This window comes from Rhipicephalus sanguineus, chromosome 2, assembly GCF_013339695.2.
Source record: "Rhipicephalus sanguineus isolate Rsan-2018 chromosome 2, BIME_Rsan_1.4, whole genome shotgun sequence".
Lineage (NCBI taxonomy): Eukaryota > Metazoa > Arthropoda > Arachnida > Ixodida > Ixodidae > Rhipicephalus > Rhipicephalus sanguineus.
This window is the reverse complement of record NC_051177.1, coordinates 149,186,637-149,205,878: the sequence shown is the minus strand read 5'-3', so window position 1 is coordinate 149,205,878 and position 19,242 is coordinate 149,186,637. Positions and strand designations below refer to the sequence as shown.

Below are 19,242 nucleotides of genomic sequence, written 5' to 3'. Positions count from 1 at the left end.
TAGCACACCAATGGAGCTAAATTGTAGACGTCTTGTACTGTGCAATTGCTGTGCACGCCAGTGCACTCCAGGTTGTTTAAATTACCCGGAGCCCTCAACGACGGCTTCTCATATAGCCTGGTTCGCTTCGGGAAGTTAAACCCCACAAAACAACAAAAACAAAGCCAAACAACGTACACACGCAATTGTAGAGATACATGGGACCCGGGCCTAATACGGGCCTGGCTCAGGCCCGAGCCCGAAGATGACGGGCCCGGGCTTTCGGGCCGGCCCGGGCCCGTGCAGTGCTCTAGTGTGCATAATCCGACGAAGTGTGTGCGAAAACTGAATTTCAGAAATTATACATTTCTCACCACGAAGTAGTTTTGCGCCAGCAATAGGGTCACCACGTCAGAGCCAAACACGTGGGCCTGCCCGCCGTACCGCGTAAGCTCCTGCGGATGAAAATAAAAATAAAAAATATGCTACGTCATTTCTGTAACATCAACCGAATAAAAAAACGCGTTCTACAACTAATCGAATCAAAATTTAACGATGACAACGTTGGTGTTTAACAGCGAACAGTTAATCTCAGCCCTGATTAGTTGCCAGTTACATTGAATTAGCCAACATTGGACTATGGTAGCCTGCATTAACCGACACTTGCCAATATTGGTCCAACATTAGCTATAGCCATAGCCAACTTTAGCGAGCATTAAGTTACGCTTAGTCAACGTTAGCTCGCACTAGCCAAAATTAGCCATCATTTAGCTAACACCAGTCAAAGTCAGCCTCTGTTATCCAGTGCTCGTAATTTTTGAGTAAATATGGTATTGCATTCGTTCAGAGATATTCGTCGTGCCCCGTTGCAGAATTTGGGTGTAGAGGCGCAGGGATACGTTACATGTCTCCAAAACAAATGGCCAAACTTGAACGCTTCCTGAGTTCAACAACTGATTTAACTGCAACAGCGCGTCTGCAAAATCTTACAGTAGACGTCGCCATCTTGTGCTAAGCACAAAGTCCGAGCTCACAAAACAAAGGAGGTGCACTGTTAGCCAATGCTAGCTAGGCACGTTGGCATAGGCGTGCGCAGGGTTTTCTATTATGGGGGGGGGGGGGGGGGGAGGGGTCAAGGTTTTATCGCAGGCCCCCCCCCGGAACAGTCCGAAAGAAAACAAGCTTCGTCCTGCCTTTGGTCCCCGGCTTTCAGAGGGGTAAACGTGAGAAGTAAAACGTTCTTGGAATGCAACATCAGAGGTCCTCGGATAACATTATTGTCGAAAATTTGCATGGCCATAACTCTGTACATTGGACAATGACGGGACAGGTCCGTATGAGTTAAAGATATGGGTTGACTTGGTACTCTTCTTAGAGAATTAGGAAGACACCCCCCCCCCCCCCCTTAACAGTATGTAACTACGGCTTGCGGCAACTGAGGTTCTTTGTAGTTGCAGTTAGCGTGCCCATGTAACTACGGCATAACATGCATGGCCGAAATAAGAAAGTTTTGGATTGCCAGTCCGTGGGATTCTCAAATCTCGATGGTCGTAACTTTTACGCTGCGTTGGTGACCCAAACACAGCCACAATGCAGCTGGCCAATTACCACCGCAAATGCACATGCGAATGTGTCAAGTCGAATAATACGGATCTCATTCTCGAAAATGTAGCAACAATATAGCGTAATCCTTTCTTTCTGGTCAGCTGGTAAATGTGTAAATGTGAGCATTTTACGGAACACCTGAACGCAGTTAAGAGAAATTGATGGTTTAGTAACTTCTCCCCTAAAAAAACCAGACACTTCAAAGCTTTCCAGCACCAGCAGCCGTAACCGCACTTCCTGTACATATCAACCTGGTGAATAATTACGTAGTCTTTCTTTTAGAGGAATAATATTCATATAAAAAAGGATGAGGTGCCTGAGCCAGGCTGACCGACGTTTCGATAGGTGGAACTAGCTTTGTCAAAAGGCGTCCCGTTATCATTGGGATCTTAGTTTTAAGGAGTCAGTTTTAAAGAGTTAGAGGTCGACGTGATGTGATGTCGCTGCCGGTGGCTGCTATAATTAAAAAAAGAAAACGAAAAAGAAAGTGGTAAAGAAACGAGTGCTGCTATTTTTCGTCAGTGAGTATAGTGGCAGGAAGAACCAGGCTGTAAAAAAAAAAAAATACGAAGCCTGTCCGGAGCGCCTTGCTCCATTTCGTATAACGTTATTCCGGAGAATGTTTCCAATCTGTTGCTTCCACCTAAACATAATTTTTTAAGCCGCGAATACACGGAATTCGTAAGTTGCTAACACGTTTGCTTAAAGAAAAGCAATAAATACGAAAAATAGGCGTCACTTAAAGTGTGTTCTTTGTCATTTCATAATATACTGCCTACCCGTCTAACCATCGAGCTCACCATTGCGTTGGCGTACTCCTCACAAACCGCTTTCTTCTGCGGGAGGCACTCGAAAGCATCGAAGTAGAACCACTGGTGGATCGGAGTGAACTTGCCACTGCACGCCTAGACGAAATAAACAGCAATAGCGTTAGAGAGAGGCAAGGCAGTGCGGAAACTCTTCACCCGCAAAGGGCAGAGTGGTGAGGTCATTTATGTTAACATGTTTATTCGGAATTGATATCGTGTCGGTTATAATTTGCGCTAAGTGAAAAGTAGGGGCTCGCCTTCATGACTTCCTGTGCTGCGATGCTGCCGATGACAGACTGCATGGGACACAGGGAGCCAGATGAGACACAGGAGAGCACAGTGAGAATCTTCTCGTCAACCTCGCTGAGGGGGTTGGCCTGCAGTGCGTTCTTCTCCTTGGCTATCTGTACCACCTCCACTGCGTCGGACTGCGTCCACACAGTCACCGGCCATTGTAAACGAGACTCCCTCATAACATAGTGTTAAACGCATTAACATAGTATTAGAGGTCTGAGAGTTAGGCTGAGATGCGAGACTGAATGAGGGTGTCAGAATGAGTGGACAGAAATATTGTGTCAGAAGCAATATCGCACCACATAATGTCATGGTGATTCTGACACTCTTTCATTCCTTCTTGTACATCGGTACTTATGCTGTGACCACGTACAATAAACCCTGGTTGTGAGTAGCGCTGTGTTCTCGTGTCTTCTTTCTCGTCCTCGCGTTTCTGTCCGCTGAAACATAAGATATGTAGTACCGTTTAGCCCACGGTTTTGTTGAACAATTATATTGTTAGCAGGTGCGCTGTCAGGTCTCACGAGAAGCTCGACCTGTTGATCTGTATCGCTGCTGTTAATAGGGAGTTTTAGTACAGTGGAAAACGTTTACGTTATCGTTAGCGTGCCTCTCAACGCTAACGCTAAAACGGAACGCGCTGCGTGCCAACTGCATGGTGGTCTTTCAGTACAGCGGAAGGCATTCCCGCTAACGCTAACGCAAGCACGTACGGCCCCATCTAAACATGAAAACACTAAATGCGCTGTATAATTCACAATTACGCCACTAAGCCGAGCTGATCGTGCCGCGTTCGGTAGCGAATGAGGAGTGAAGACAGCGTCGCCATCTCTGCGCGGCTACAGCAAACATGAGCGAACCTTGTAAACAAACCTCATTAAGCCTTCTGTACCGCTAAATCGACAGTCTATCTCGAAAACGGAGCTGTTTTATCGGCATTATACGGCTGGCGAAGCATCATTACTCGAATCAAAATCAAATACGAGCATTATTTGCGAATGGATGAGTTTAATAATGCAGGCCGACGACTCGATAGATTCGAAGTGGACGGTTCTCGCTTCGACAGGCGCCCCCATCTTGCCCTACGTACGGAATCCCTTGCGTGCGTTAGCGTTGAAAGCTATATTACGAAATAGCTTGCGTACGTAATAGCTCGGGCTACGTTTACTTTAGTTGCAAGCACGCCACGCTAACGCCAACGCTAAATCCTTGCGTTTGCCGTTTTCCGCTATACAAAAACTCCCTAATAAGTGTTCTTTATGGCATAATAAGTGTTCTTTATGGCATCAGAAGGCCACAAACTCAACCATACCGCGCGCATCAATAAGCGACAAATATTTTAGTTCATTTGACAATGTGATGTATCATTTGTATGGCGTCAATGTTAGTAATTCTCCGTTTTCGCAATTATGAAGACTAGTCTGATGTGGCTTAGATACTGATGCCACTGTTCTGACATTTTTTTTTCTTTCTTTCTTGACAATCTTCCACAAAAATTCATAAAGGGTGGAGGCCGTAAGAACAAATAATCGAAATCTGTGGCTGAAAGGGGTAATATCCGTCGCATGTTCTCAATCCACGATGACTACTTACGAACATATATACTTCGCAGCGTGCTAGCCGCACCTCTGCGTTCGATGCTTCCTTACCATGTTCCAAGGACGCGGCAGTCTCTGGTGCGCCTCCTGAAAGGCGTGCAGAGCCTGGAAGCCCAAGTGCAACTGCGCGCCGCGATCTGAATTCGCCGAGTCGCATGTGACGAACTCGGGATTCACCAGGGATTCCTTCAAGGGTTTCTGGAGAAAAAAAAAGGAAGGACCGCGATATAGGAAACATCGGCGCATACCGCGAAGGACCTCGCATCCAAATTCGAAACTGGGGCCGAATTCGCAAAGTTTTTCGTTCGTTAAGTGTTGTGTGTCATTACAAAGCCGGCTTCGCTAATTATGTGTCCAGCGTGAGGAGTGCCGAAAATTTGCGAACAATTCTTGTCTAATGCAGAGCCTTGTTTTGAACTATTTCATGGTGAGGAGCCGTATTCGAAGACATCGCGGCGGAACTTTATTTATTTATTTATTTATTTATTTATTTATTTATTTATTTATTTATTTATTTATTTATTTATTTATTTATTTATTTATTTATTTGAAGTATCTGCAGTGCCCGAAGGCATTATTCCAGGGGGACACGGGGTGTTTTGCAAGAACAAAACACAACTGCATACAACAAAAAGATCACGCCGCTATACATCCAATAGGAATCAACCGCTCTTAACGGTTCTTCAGTACGGCAATCAGCAATTTGCTGTGGTGGCTGATTCCACTGGGTGATGGTGTGGGAAAAATGAAAAGGGTGATAGGATGAGAGATACAAACAAGACTACGGGAGCCCGTACACTGTAATCGATGTCCTTTGTTCCTGTATAATATGTACCCCAAATTTCTTCGAAAAATATAAGGCGTTCTTGTCAACACGGGCTCCGAAACCCACTCCGCAGAAGGGAAACTTATCAGTTCAGTTTCAAGAATAAAACGGCTGAACGACGGTTCTTTTTTGCGAAACCCATTGAACGTCCTTCAACAGCGGGCAACTACCCTGGCAAGCGATTAGCAAAGAATCGCTCCTTAGTAATTTCTTGCTCATTAGCATATAACATTGCTCTATGCATCCCTCTTATCAGCTCACATCACTGCTAATTAACTTTCAATGCACCACGGCTTTCGATTCTGTAAAGGTGAGGACGTCGTCGGAAGTAGAACTTTCGGTATTCACGTCGGTGTTTATGCGTTAACGTTTCTGCATGTTTAAAAACATGATCTCAGAACGTGTCACCAGCGTTTTGTATTTTTTTTTCTAGAGAGCAGTCGCCAGACCGGTTAAGTGAACAAATAGGCCAATATATAGAAGGGTGAGAAAAAGAGAGAGAGAGCTGAACTCTTTGTCGCCATGAAACACCGATCAATAAAATGATTGATTAAACGCAACTTGTGTGGGAGGCTTATGTGTCTGTACGTACCGTCACATTGATTAGCTTATTACGAAAAGTTCTTCTCCCTGATGGTTGATTTACGTTACTTCCGCGTATTGATTTCGCGGATATAATAGAGTAATATCCCTTTGTTCTTACTGTATGAAATGTATCATCATGATCATCATCATCGTCATCATCATCATCAGCCTGTCTACGCCCACTGCAGGGCAAAGGCCTCTCCCATGTTCCGCCAATCAACCCGGTCCTGTGCTTTCTGTTGCCACGTTATACCTACAAACTTCTTAATCTCATCTACCCACCTAATTTTCTGTCTTCCCCTCATGAAATGTATCACATTATTTTTGAAGTTTGTCTCTAGGTACGCGAAACGCCTTTACACATCGATTCACATTACGTCGCGGTCTGGCAGCTACGATGTAACAATTAAAATAGCTGCTTACAAACTCGACGTCCTTCGGCATCTTAACCTCGGTTGCAACGCCCCCTGTGGCTTTATCACTGAGCTTCGTCGGAAGCTGCACGGAGAATTCGTCTGAACCTGGGTGAAAGAAGAACAAAGAGGTAAATTAAGGATTGCATAACAACTGCTTACGTTGGCAATACGGCATGACCCAGTTTAATTAGGCACCCTGACTCCGTTATCGTCACATTATACACCATTACGCAAAACGTAGGCCACTCCACATAGCCGGAAAAACTGGCAGCCCCTTAGGGCCTATGTTACCATTAGCGATATATTACCATTGATGGTAGATTACGACTGGTTGTATATTAGCAATTAGGGTGTTGAGGATGATGAGGACGATGATATTGCGAAGTGAAGAACGAAGGTCACTCCACATTGTCCGAAAGGCTGGCAGCCTTCTGGGCCCTATCTTGCTATTAGCGGTATCTTAGCAATGATGGCAGATTACCACTGGAGGTAGTTATGATGATTAGTGGGAGGAGGGTGTTCACTGAGGATCACAAGTTACTGTTTCGCCAGTCAATTTCATCCTGGACTTTGGACTACTTAAAAAGCCTGAAGGTCGTTCGTATCCTGCCTCACGTGTCACTCGTTGGACGGGTGCTTCATGTTAGATTCATTAATTATGGGTAATAGGAACACACAATCTCTAACTCAAGCTTAAGAATGGCGTGAAAAAATATACACGCACGTGAAGGGTGGTTTAGGTGCCCTTTAGGAAAATCTCCATGGAAGAAAACACCACACGCATGCGTACGCTAAGACAACCGAACAAACGTCAATAAAAAGCATGATATAGATTGCATTTTCTTCAGAAGATTAAGAAAACATGGACAGACAAACAAAGAAGTGTGTGCCTGTTTTTTTTTTTAATTTCACGCCGCTGTTCTCAAGATCAGGTACAACCAACTAGCCCGCCAGTACCACAGGCATGTTCGTTTGCATAGGTGTATCTAGAAACAGCTGCTCATTGCGAAAGAATGACAACTATGGAATGCGAACACACTGCGACCGCTTCCTCTCAATATGAAACGTCTCTATCAATTCCCGGGCTACATTGTCACGGCTTCTCCCAAGTAATCTCATTTCTACCAACCGCGGCGCACATGCGATTGAAACATAGTGTATGCACAAATGACAGCCTGATTCATTCTCTCAGGAAGCTTCATCTTCGTTTGATTGGTCATAAATACATCAACCGGTCTGTCCGAAGTAGACCTTACTGCAATGAAAGGGTATACGTCATAAAGAGTGTAGGCGATAAACGGCGTAGCGTGTCGTCTATCACGTGTCCTGCTCTATTTGCTATAAGAAGTACGGGCGCACAGCTATACCAGCTTATTGGGCGCCGAGAATACCACAGGTAAGTAGTAACCACTCAACAATTTTCTTTTTGTTTCGAACTGTGGGCGACCCTGTGCAAATACGGAACCACTCCTGGTCTTTCTTTTTTATTTTTATTTATTTTTATTTTTATTTTATTTATTTCTTATTTCTTTATTTTATTTTTTGCGCTGTCTTGACTCGGCCCTTGAGCGTGATTCTCATGGGCGTCCGGAAGGAAAAGCAGGTACAGGTGTCCGTATTCTTTCGTAAGTCCTTTTTCCCATTGGTTAGCCGGCTTCGCTAATGATATGTCCCGCATCGTGATTGGCTGAATTTTTTAATTACGAAAACTTTCAGCGCAAGGCGTTTTAGTGAATATGGGCCCTGTTATCTATCACTCGGCGCACGCCGCGCCTGAATGTATCAGAACATTCTGAAATGTTGTCGATTGTTCTCAACAGATTACATGCGCGATGCCCAAAGTGGAGTACTAGATTCTGGAACTCACTCGATCATCAGCGACTTTACTGGAATGTACCGTGACTATCGTATATAAGCAGCCGACGCGCTTGGTCCGCAGATCAGATAATCGACGACCGACGATCCTCGCTATCATAGCACTGTAAAAGTTAGCAAAGTGAGGTATCGGGCTAGTTGGTTTTGCGTGATTAAAAAACTGCGCTACAGTTACAGGGGCAAAATAGTTTATGCCTTTTCAATAAGTTTAGTTTTTAGTTTGCGCTTTTCGTCTCTAATTTGTAACGTTTGCCCTCCCTAACTTTTTTTGTCCTCGTAACTGTATACAGCGCAGTTCTAGGGGCGAAGCTCCTCTTAGTCTAACCTTGTCACGCGTCCGGCGTAACCAGCAGTATCTCCCGAACAGTATCTCCTATCACCTATCCTTTGCAAGCTGCCCACTACTTCGTCTTTGCAAACATCCCACTACGATCCATCACCGATCCATCACTTCACCGACCATAAAGCCGTTATAATGAAGGGGGAACGGAAGCCACGTCTAGCTACCACTTACGATTAATAAAATTTCTTGTATAAACATATACAGTGTTTGTCACGTCTTTGATGATGTACTGGGCTATCGCTTTGATTACTGCTGGGCGAAACGACTGAAGAATTCACGGTGTAACCATGATTGCTTCAGGAGCTTCGCCCAAGCTCATCATCATTCACCCGTGGATATACCTGTGAATCTTTTTTTAATCACTGTAAGGTTACTTGGTTTGCTGCGCACAAGTCAAGTCTTCCCACTTAAGAGAGTTAAGTCTTTAGCGGCTCGATTGATGCATTCTTCACCGTCACAACTACACGACAACATAGACGTAAGGCAGCTTCACTTACCCAACACCTTAACCTGCATGGGTGGGCAGGCGTTGATCTCGGTCGCGCCCCGGACTTCGGAAAATGTGACGTAGGCGCCGTCTTCGAGACCGTGCGGTGCTCCGTCCACGGTTCGAACCACTCCATCCTTCTCGTACGGGAGGGGACGTGAGAAAGCGAAATCGAGTGTATGCGATAACACAACAGTTAAGTTTCTCAATGCTCTCGCTGGGAGCATTCAGCTCCGCTTTTTAAACGACAGGAATCAATTTGGGTCGAATACGAAGACATATAGTTATTACCAGCTTAACAATTAACAATCATTACCATCTAACGAATGCGCGTCATCAAAGACACAGGAAAGGGTATAACTAAAGCAGCATATAGTGAGAAGTGTTAAATGCGAAGCTTTTTTTTCTTTTGGGGGGGGGGGGGGCGAACCAAGGGCACCTTGACCGTTTATATTAGTCACTTACGTCTGGGTGCTCTCGTGGTCGTCTCCTTAACTTGGTATATACTAAAATTTGCATTCGAGGATATGAGTGCATAACGAACATGATTGATAGGTCATGACATGAATTACGCGACATGCCTGCCGCTTGCGTCATGAAGCCCTTTACCCCGGCACGCGTGGTGCATATATCCCCATATCACGATCCGTTTTAACGAGTGCGTGGGTTCGATATCCCGCTTCGCGGCCACGGAAGCCTCATTTCGGCGGGAGCAAAATGCAGCAGTGCCCGTGTAATTACATACAGGTTCACGTTTACTAAACACGAAGAGGTGAACATTATTTTCGTGTCCTCCACTCTATGAGGCGTGCCTCACAATCATATCGTGGTTTTGCAACGAACAAAACACCCTGAACTTGATAATTGTTAGATATAAAAATAAATAAGTGAAACGGCCCAGTAATAGAGCATGAGCACTGAGAGAAAGATATCTGAGTTAATATCAAAGCCATGAACATAGCTCCACGAGATAAGATATGTGTGCTCGAGTAGCATATTTCTATCTAGAGTGACAGCGGCTTTATGTTGTTGGTAAATTATTTTATAGAACAACTTTAGCATGAGAGAACAGCGTTCCACACACCTCGCTGATGGAGCTAATCATAACCGACCGCGGTGGCTCTCCGTTGGCGTCAAACACGCGGAACTTGTCACCGAAGTCGCAGAAGATTTGCCTGCGGAGAAAAGCGGCAATCGTCGGAAACATATCTATTCGCGTCGTATCAGTGAGGCAGACTGTGAGGTACAACGGGGGCTGAATTAAAGGAAACTTCTCGGCCAGTATTCGCGAGAACACTTCAAGCTAGAATTTTTCCGAAAAAGAAATTTTTAAATCATTCCTGACGCGACACATATCATTATTCAAACCCGGCCGCCCAATCGCAAGAGGAGCTTACTACTATATTCACTTTTGGGACAATACAAGGAATTGCCCGCGGTCAGGACAAAAGGAGGTGGGTAGCCTCCTGGTAGTGGTCCTGCTCGCGCTAGGCGTAAGAGCAGCAGCGCTTACTCAGCCATACACAATCGAAATACAAAATGCACGAAATAAACAAAATCACCAAAGTAGCAGTTAGCTTGACCACAAACAATTCTACATTATGCAGATTTTTATAAATAGGAACAAGTACTGGTATTTAACATAGTTGCTGCATTTGGGTACATGTAAACACCGTAATTGCAGAATAAAAATCATTAAAGTGCGCATATATGTATACATATACACATGTACACACATATACACACATTATACGGGAGACTGCAGCTCACTTAATCGTGACCGAAACTACAATATATCCTAAATTTTCGAGAAGGACCAAATTTTAATTTTTACATTTAGAGTTGGTGATCAATAGGGCCAGTAAATTATTGCAGCAATTATTGAAGCTTTGTCGATGGGGCCCCTGTGTTGTAAGCAGTGTTGTAGGCGTTACTGAAAAAAAGTAACTAAATACGTTACTCGTTACACCATAAAAAAAGGAACGCGTTACCGCCCTACGTTACCTACAAAGAAATGTAACGCGTTACCGTTACCGTTACCGAAAAAAAGTAACGGACGTTACCTCTGCCGTTACTCCGCAATCATAAATTTTAATCAATGTGTCTTTGCTGCAGGAACCCGGACTAGGAATTTTTTTAAATCACAAATTTACGTTTCACATAAAACTTAGAACCCAAACAACGATTGTACCCAAAATGCTGCTTTAACGAGAATTATTTGCACAAATGTACCGGACTTTAGCTACGTTATAGTGGCTTAAAGTTGCCTGTAGAATTGCATGTGATGGCTTCTGACTGGCACATGGTGACGCCGTGTTTCTCAATGTGACATTATACACACTATGAGATTCAATTATTAAAGCTATCCGCAAAGAAAGCATCACTGAACTTTCAATAAGTTTACAGTAATTCTGACGGCGTGCTTCTACTAGCAAAATAGATGCGCAAATTTTGTAGTAATAAAGGAATGGTTTAATAGCCTAGTCACTGAAAAAATATCGGAGAATATACATTTTTTGTTCACTTTAACCTATACAACCTGTTAACCTGTATAGAGTGTTTAAGATCAGCCTCGTTTGCTCAGGAGTTCAATAACCAGAAACTTAACTGCAGTTGCAGATAGAAAGAAGCAATATTCATTTTCAAAACAAAGTTGATAAGCCTTATCAACGTTGTAGCAACTATTATGTAGCAACTATAAAAAATGTCGCATATTTAGACACTTCACAAATAGTTTCCTTCGCTCTACAAGTTCCAAACAATGTTACTTTACTCTTTGTTGCGCATACATGTCATACACAATATGTCTTTGTAACGGTAATATTTGCGTTTTTCATCACTGTGAACGTTCGAGAACGACAGGTAATAAAATCGGTCCCTCTGTATTGAATATGTTCGCTATTTTTTGCTCGTAAATTATGCAGCTAATAATAAAACTAGGTTCCTCTTCAGGCTACTGGGTGGCATGTGCATAAAATAAAAAATAATCAATTAAATTTAAAACATCCATTTTCGGATCCGTGACGATCTCTCGGGGAATTACCCGCTTGCGATAAACACCTGCCTGTAACCGTGGTTAGCCGTAACCGTAATTAGCTTAACCGCGATTAAAGCTGTTCGTGTGACAGCGGTATTCATGGGTTTTGGTTGAAACAGAGCGACGCCAACCAAGGTAGTGATTAAGTTTTTTTTTTTTTTTCGTTACAAAGGAAAGTTAGACGTTTCGCGTCCCACTCGTTTTCTTTTTGAGGGTCTTCTTCCTGCCGTGGGGTCACGCCTATTCTCCATGATGTGCAGAATTCCGTTGAGGCAGACTCTCGATTGGCAGAGCACCTGTAGACCGGTTGACGTTACCAGTTGTCGCCTGTATGGGTCAGGATTCCCCAAAAAGCCGCTTAGAGTGATTGGCTTCTAAGTCAACGACGCGGGACTTGTTAAATTCGATGCGCTGGTCTTTCACCACGCTGTGCCCAGCGAGTTTACTACTTTGTCACCCGTCAACGTCCTATTTATGTTGCCTCTCGGGGAAGTTCTTTGTTTCCCCCGCGGTACGAAGCCTCACGATCAGCACATGGTATGGAGTAAACCAGCCCATGCGCTTTTTTCTTCGGGCGGCCTGTCTCTTGGGCACGAAAAGGTGCAGGTGCCAGCAATCCACCTGCTACAATCCACTTCCACGAAAAACATATCCGCACAGTTTCTCATGCCGGATTCCGCGGCTTTTTTCAAGCTTTGTGTGGCGATGGCCCAACTTTTTCCAAAGGTAGTCGGCGCGTCTTAGGAATTGGTCCCCGCATTTTCCACAAACAAAAGTGATTCCGCCCGCACGTTCTTTGTTAATGCCTGGCAGGCCGACAGCATTCCGAGGCTGCGACAAAGAATTCGTCGTAGCGAGCTCTGGGAAAAAGGCACCTACAGGATGAAAAAGTAACGAGTAACGTGACACCTCACGTTACCGAAAAATGTTAACGGAAGTACGTTACCCGTTACAGTTCCGAAATAGTAACGAGTACGTTACTAAGTTACCGAAAAAAGTAACGCGTTACCGGTAACGCCGTTACTTGTAACGCGTTACCGACAACACTGGTTGTAAGTGTTCTATTTAAGAGGTTTTTTTTTTTTAAATACGGGCCGAGCTCGCCCGCCATACGCTATCATTAAACCACTCTATGTTCGAAGGTGAGAGAGTGTTGGTTCCACCTTGCCTTCGCCTCTCTCCCTACATACGCTATCTGTTCCTGGCCGCCTATTTTCTTTTAAAAAATAGGTGGGCGATGACCGTACTGGACGTTGCGCCTACCTCAGCTTCAACCTTACACGCGGGGAAATCGAGTGAGTGCACACGACAGAGAAGAATGGCCGCGCGACTGCGCGACGTAGCATGGTAGCACACAAATCACAACCGATATGCCTTTTATATGCACCAATCGAGTGTTTGTGCGCCTCGTGACGTTACATGAAACATCCTGCCCTGAGTGACAAAGGGCAGCGAAAAGACGGGAAACACTAGGAGAGAGTAACAGGCCAGTTCTTTTTTCTTTCTTGTATTTTCGAAGGTTGTTTAAAGGGACACTAAAGAGAAAGACCATTTTTCTCGTATTTCTAAATTAATCTTTTATAATTATAAGAGCACAGCTCTTGCTGCAAGAAGACGCTTGGAGAGTGAGAAAGCACACAGAAATAAACTTCAGGTGGCGACGTCATCTTGATGTTTCCGCACTAACTCGACGTGACGTCATAGTGCCTGAACAGTTATGAAATATGAAGTGCATTGTCCTTGCAGGGAGATAGTTAACGTTTCAAATTTGAGAAAACTTTGAACTGATGCGGCCCAATTACGAAAAAGACACTTTTAAATGCGTGACTTTAAGCCTACGTTCATATGCAAATATCGGGGGCGAAATAAAAAAAAAATAAACTTTGACCTTCATTTTCTCTCCTTTTAATAAACCTATGATACTGAAATTAACGGGAGTGTTATTCCCTAAGAATGATTTATCGGTCTAAGTTAATCGACTGTCATTTTTCGAACTTGGCATACGCACCCCGCCAAGCCCCTGGTATCAGCGACGATGAGAGGGATGTTGTTCTCGTGGGTGAAGGCGGCCATGGACTGTTGAGTTGCGAGCGGAGTCTCAGTCAACACAACTACCTGGTTGGACAGTGAATGAGAGAGTTGAACGCAGCATTTATTACCTCGCATGACTAAGCTGAAACGCGTTATAAATAACACAGGGGGTTGTAAGATTCTCCGTGCTTAAAATGTTTCCCCGCCAATTTCTTGCATTTTCAGCATTCCCGAAAGCTGAGATCCGTCAAACAGATCAAAGGTTTCGTTATGAGCACGAGTGTGAGCTGCTCCACTCAACCAAAAAGGCTATTCAAATATTCACGCCAATGACAAAAAGAAAAAAACATGGCTGATCCCTCCGTCATAGGAATCGGTATAACACGAAAGTGAAACGTGTCTTCACAGAAGTAGTGCTTATTGTGTAGTGAGATATGAGAGCTTGTACAATGTCTATTCGTGTTTGGCAGCTACAGCACCGTTTTGACGTGGATGCACTCTTGTTGACGGCATGTCTCTATCGCGACGACTAAAGCCCATGATCATGAATAAACCGTTGTGGTAGCTGACGGTGTGAACATATATTAGGACACAGCGAATCGTGAATCCCGCGTAAGGATGATATCAACAAGCTCATAATCAACACTGGTACCAGGTATGCACTTCTTCAAAAGCGTCGTCAATTAAGGAGAGAAACGGCACGGTGTGCGCTTTCTAGTAATGGGTAGCCGACGCCTGTGCTCATGCATATACTAACACACACTGCGCTTCAGCAACATGGGAGGTAGAGGTTCATAGCCTGAGCCGCAAACGCGTGCGTCCCGCTGGCCTCTGTCTCGCAGGCGCTGCACTCGCTCCACCAAGGCACAACATTCGCCCGTCGAAATCGCGTCCTTTCCGCAACGCGTATTGCAGCAGTTTTATTAGTCGGTGCTCTCGCAATCGAAGCAGTCGGCGGCGGAGAAATCCCGTTGGTGCGCGTGGAAGCTGCACTACTCCGATGAGCCGACGCACGCTAACACGAAGCCAAAGGCAAAGAACGTAACTGCGTCAAGGGTGCCTCGGCGACACCAGCGCGGCCAGTCTACCTTTCTGGTATCGAGACGCTTTAACCATGACCTCCGATACCGCGTGCAATCTCGGAGTAAGCGCTAGTAAGTGTCGAGCGTGAAGCATTACTTCTTTTCACATCTCACAGACGGCGGCACCGCACAGCCCCGCTCCGCCCGCCGCGAAAGAGAATGTGTGAAAGATATAAGGCGCGTTCGCGCCGTGTCTAGCATCTCCCGAGTTAGCTTAGTCGGTAGGGCGTCGGGCGCATGGCGTCGCGGCCGCAACATCGTGGGTTCGACCCCGAGTAGGGTATCTTTTTCTTGGTTTTCTTTCTCACCCGTTTTCGTCCATTTTATCAACGTCATATCCGTGACGGATGTACTTGGTGGACCCTGGCATAAAACACTTTCGTGTTAAAAAACAAGAAACGCCGACCATAAATCAAGGTTTAGAAACTCCAAGACGTTTCCGCTTTGGAACGGAAGCCTTTCTCACATAAAAGCCTTATTACGTGAACAATGCCTGTGTACGGAAACCGGCACGTCTCATTTTTGTTCTGCGTTTCTTGCGTTTTCTCTTTTTTCGTTATGCCTCCTCCCGACCAGACAAATTATGGTCGAACCATCGATTTCAAGTATGAACACTTTGTGGACTGTTTTCGAGACACCTAAATAGTAGGTGATTTCTTAGCTAAACCTGCTACTCCCAGTTTCGGTTTATTTCAGATTTTTTTATCCGATACGCTGCACTGAAGTCGCGGTCCTCAAAGACAAAAACAGACAGCTTTTCAAGTGGATATGCAAAACGACAGACCCATTTTCATGAAAACTTCAAGCTTGATTGCTTTTCTAAATAGCAGAAATCTATTGGGAAATTTGTCGGAAACGCAATCATCTGCTTAAGCAGTTGCAATTTTGAGGCGCTGTTTTGTCGTGTACAATTTAAACGTTCGAAGGCTGATTGTTCGTATAACAGCTACATCATACCTATAGCACAGTGCACTGATGCCCCAACTTAGTTACTTCTCCATATTTAGCTGCCGCAAATTGTTAGCTCGTGCGCGCTCATTTCTCATCCATACCCTAGCCTTCAAATAATAAGTGTCTTCAACACGTTTGTAATAGCAGTAAAAATGCCGCGGAGGTGTAGTGGCTACGGGCTCGGCTGCTTACCCGAAAGGCATGGGTTCAATCATGGTCGCGGCGGTCGCATTCCATGAAGGCGAAATACTAGAAGTCCGTGTACGTTGCGATGTCAGTGCACGTTTAAAAACACCAGACGATCTAAACTTCTGCCCCCCCCCCCCCCCCCCCCTCTGCGGCATGCCTCATAATCATGTCGTGGTTTTGGCATGTAAAAGCCCACAAATTATTCACTTCACAATAATTGGTCCTCAACAGCACACTCTACACGCTCACTTTGCCATCGACGCAATGGCGCAGAATGGAGTCGTGTGACGCATTTACTAATAGCATTTCATTCAAGAAAAAATAGATTGACCTTCGTACTACCTACGGACGCGCCGATAACGAAGACAGAGTAATCAAAAGCTTGAGCGAGCCAATATTTTACATAGAGGACCACATACGCGTCATCACAAGGGTGTGATTCGACAGAGAAATCGATGCTGGCGAAATAGGGAAGTGCTAACGCGCTTTGCGCGTCGTCGTGCATGCAGTGGTTGGGCTGTTGTGTCATTTGGTTCACTACTGACAGTAAAGCTAGTTGGTTATAGTGGGTTTTATGGCGCCATAGCTACGGCGGTTAATTGCTTCGGTTACTGCAGGCAAGAATTCAGCTATGCATTGTCGCCGTCTGGAGTTATGTGGTGGGTCATTCGGTTTAAAGTAATCAGGACGGACAGGCTGGATAAATCACGTTGCCAAATATAACTAGTACTGGTAGGCGACCGCTGATGCATTGGACGTTTGCAATATGCGTTCTTTGGTGGTGTGTGCTGCTTAAGGGGAGACGCGGGTCGAAAAGTCGCGGTTTTCCGAAAAAAATCTGGATTTTTTTTTTTCGGCTGTATTGTCATCCTTGGACTATAATCTTTTATTTCTGAAAATGTCAAGCTCAAATTCGCACGAGAAATTATCTAAAAAGGCTTCCAAGTGAGAAGCGGTGACGCGAGAAATGAGCAAAAGTCGCGAAAAAATGGTGTAGCTTGCGTCCTTCTGTTGCGAAAATGACGCGGTGCCCGCCATTTGCAATCCTGCCCGCATGCAGCGTAAAGCTGTCTTCTCCGCAATACACCAGGGGTTAGTCTCGTATCTTCACGCAGAATAAAGAAAAAAACGAGAAAAACAACGCGTACGTCGAGCGTTTTGAATTTCGCGGCACGCAGCGCGAGGCCGCCATTGGACGGCGGCACGCTCCACCCTCTCCTCCCTCCCATCTCCCGGCAAAAGAACGAAGCCTCAAACGCCGCGACCGAGTTGTTCTGCGTTTCTTCTGTATTTTCGTGCCATGGCAAGCCCTAAAAAGCGCAGTTCTGATGTTCGAAAGTTCAGGACTCGCCACAAGTGTCGAGGGAAACGGCATCGGACGTTTCCCAAAGCGACAGCGATGGACGACGCCCCCGGCGCTCCGATATCGGATAGGCCTAACGCCGACACCGAACCCCGCGACAGTGGTTGTGAAATTGACGCTGCGGTGGAATTTATCAGTGCATCCCAAAAGAAGATTGGATTCTTTGAGACTGAGCCTAGACTTGTAGGTGCTCCTACTGTCAACACGATGCTTTGCGAAATCGGCGCGCTCACGGCAGGGGCGTAGGCAGAAATTTTTTTCGGGGGGGGGGCACCTCCTTGATCTGTAGTGGGGACGAGCAGGCAGATGTGGTCGAGTGTCATTTTCTGCTCTGTATGCTATGGCAAAAAAAAATTTCGGGGGGGGCACGGGCCCAGGTGTGCCCTAACGTGGCTACGCCCCTGGCTCACGGCACTTGTGGCGGGTTCGGCATGCCACCCTTGCCGCGAACGGAAGCTCGGCGTCCGAGAGGCGGCTGGATAGCGCAGACTTTCGGCATTCCTCGAAATGTGTTGTGAAAATTCCGATTGCCCCGAGTCTACGCTTTCGTCCACGCACACGTGGAGGTGGATTGTGGCCCAATTTGATGTAAATAGTGTTTTTTCTGATAAATGCCAACGTTTCAAACTTTCAAACTTGTTTTTCTCATTTTCATTTTTTTCGACAATTTCACGTTTTGCGGGCAGCCTTTTATAAACTTATATTTATTGTATAGTAGCGAAACTTGGCACACGTATTCTTCAAGACATTTAGAATGCAAATATCTACTTGAAATTGCAATATCTATCAGCATTACTTGTGAAAATATTCGGTTACTGTTTCAAAGGAGACTGAAAATAATCAGTTACAGAGTACAATTTTTTTTATTAGTTCCATTATGTCTGTGGAATATCTGGATAGATATTGGCACTCTACAGTCTACAAAGAGTCTAATAAGATTCAACACAATGATTTTACTGAAAGTTTAGTACATAAAAGAGTTCCCGCAAAAAGTGTAACATTTTGCCGTTGTGTATGACATAACTCAACAACTGTAGCAGCTACATGGAAAGTAATGACATATTAGAAATCTGCATGAAAAACTATACATATAACAGAATTTTCAAGTCTCTATTGCAAAAAATAAAAAAAAGTTGTTTCGAGGAGCGTCTCCCTAAAAGGTCTCGCTACATTACACGTTTCTTAACACTCGCTCATACATACACTGGTACTCAATAATTACACAACAATAAGTCAACATTTTTTTTGTAAACGACTTTTTCGGTGACACACTCAAAAGAAAAACCATTGAGTATATCTTGTGCAAGCTCAAGATCCAAGTCATTCAAAATCGGTTGTTTCAATAAATGCTCTACGGTATTTCAACCACAATTCAATAGTCATTTTTTATAATGGCATATGCCTCACGATAGTCGTACGCATTGACTATGAGATATACACAAATAATGATATGCAAATAATAAGGCAGGTCGTGAATAAATGCGTAGACCGCATCAGTTCAGTGGTGTGACGAACATGGTTTTATTTGTTTATATTACAGAAGCACACATTGGCTCTGAGAGTGTTATAGAGGGGATATGGGGATGTGGACTGATTGCGACATGACTGCTGAGCAATAACGCAATGCACTGCAGTGACAAACAAGCAATGGAAGCACGACCAGCCTATGAGACAGCATTAGTGCTACAAAACGCTGCCTGCATAAATGTAGCACACAGTAACACAGTGATACGCAACTGTTGAGTTGAAACGAAGAAAAAAAGAATGGTAGT

General features: G+C 44.8%; 1 protein-coding gene across 1 annotated transcript in view; it reads right to left on the bottom strand.

Moving 5' to 3' along the window:
- The window catches only part of LOC119381963 (ubiquitin-like modifier-activating enzyme 1), a 46,862-nt gene that overhangs the window by 20,032 nt on the left and 7,588 nt on the right, over positions 1-19,242 (bottom strand). Inside the window, exons 5-12 of the mRNA XM_049412952.1 lie at positions 13,863-13,969; positions 9,902-9,992; positions 8,828-8,957; positions 6,120-6,217; positions 4,337-4,483; positions 2,651-2,821; positions 2,385-2,489; positions 354-434 (exon numbers count right to left, since the gene is read on the bottom strand). Coding sequence (XP_049268909.1) covers positions 354-434; positions 2,385-2,489; positions 2,651-2,821; positions 4,337-4,483; positions 6,120-6,217; positions 8,828-8,957; positions 9,902-9,992; positions 13,863-13,969 — 930 coding nt within the window. The remainder of the gene's footprint in view (positions 1-353; positions 435-2,384; positions 2,490-2,650; positions 2,822-4,336; positions 4,484-6,119; positions 6,218-8,827; positions 8,958-9,901; positions 9,993-13,862; positions 13,970-19,242) is intronic.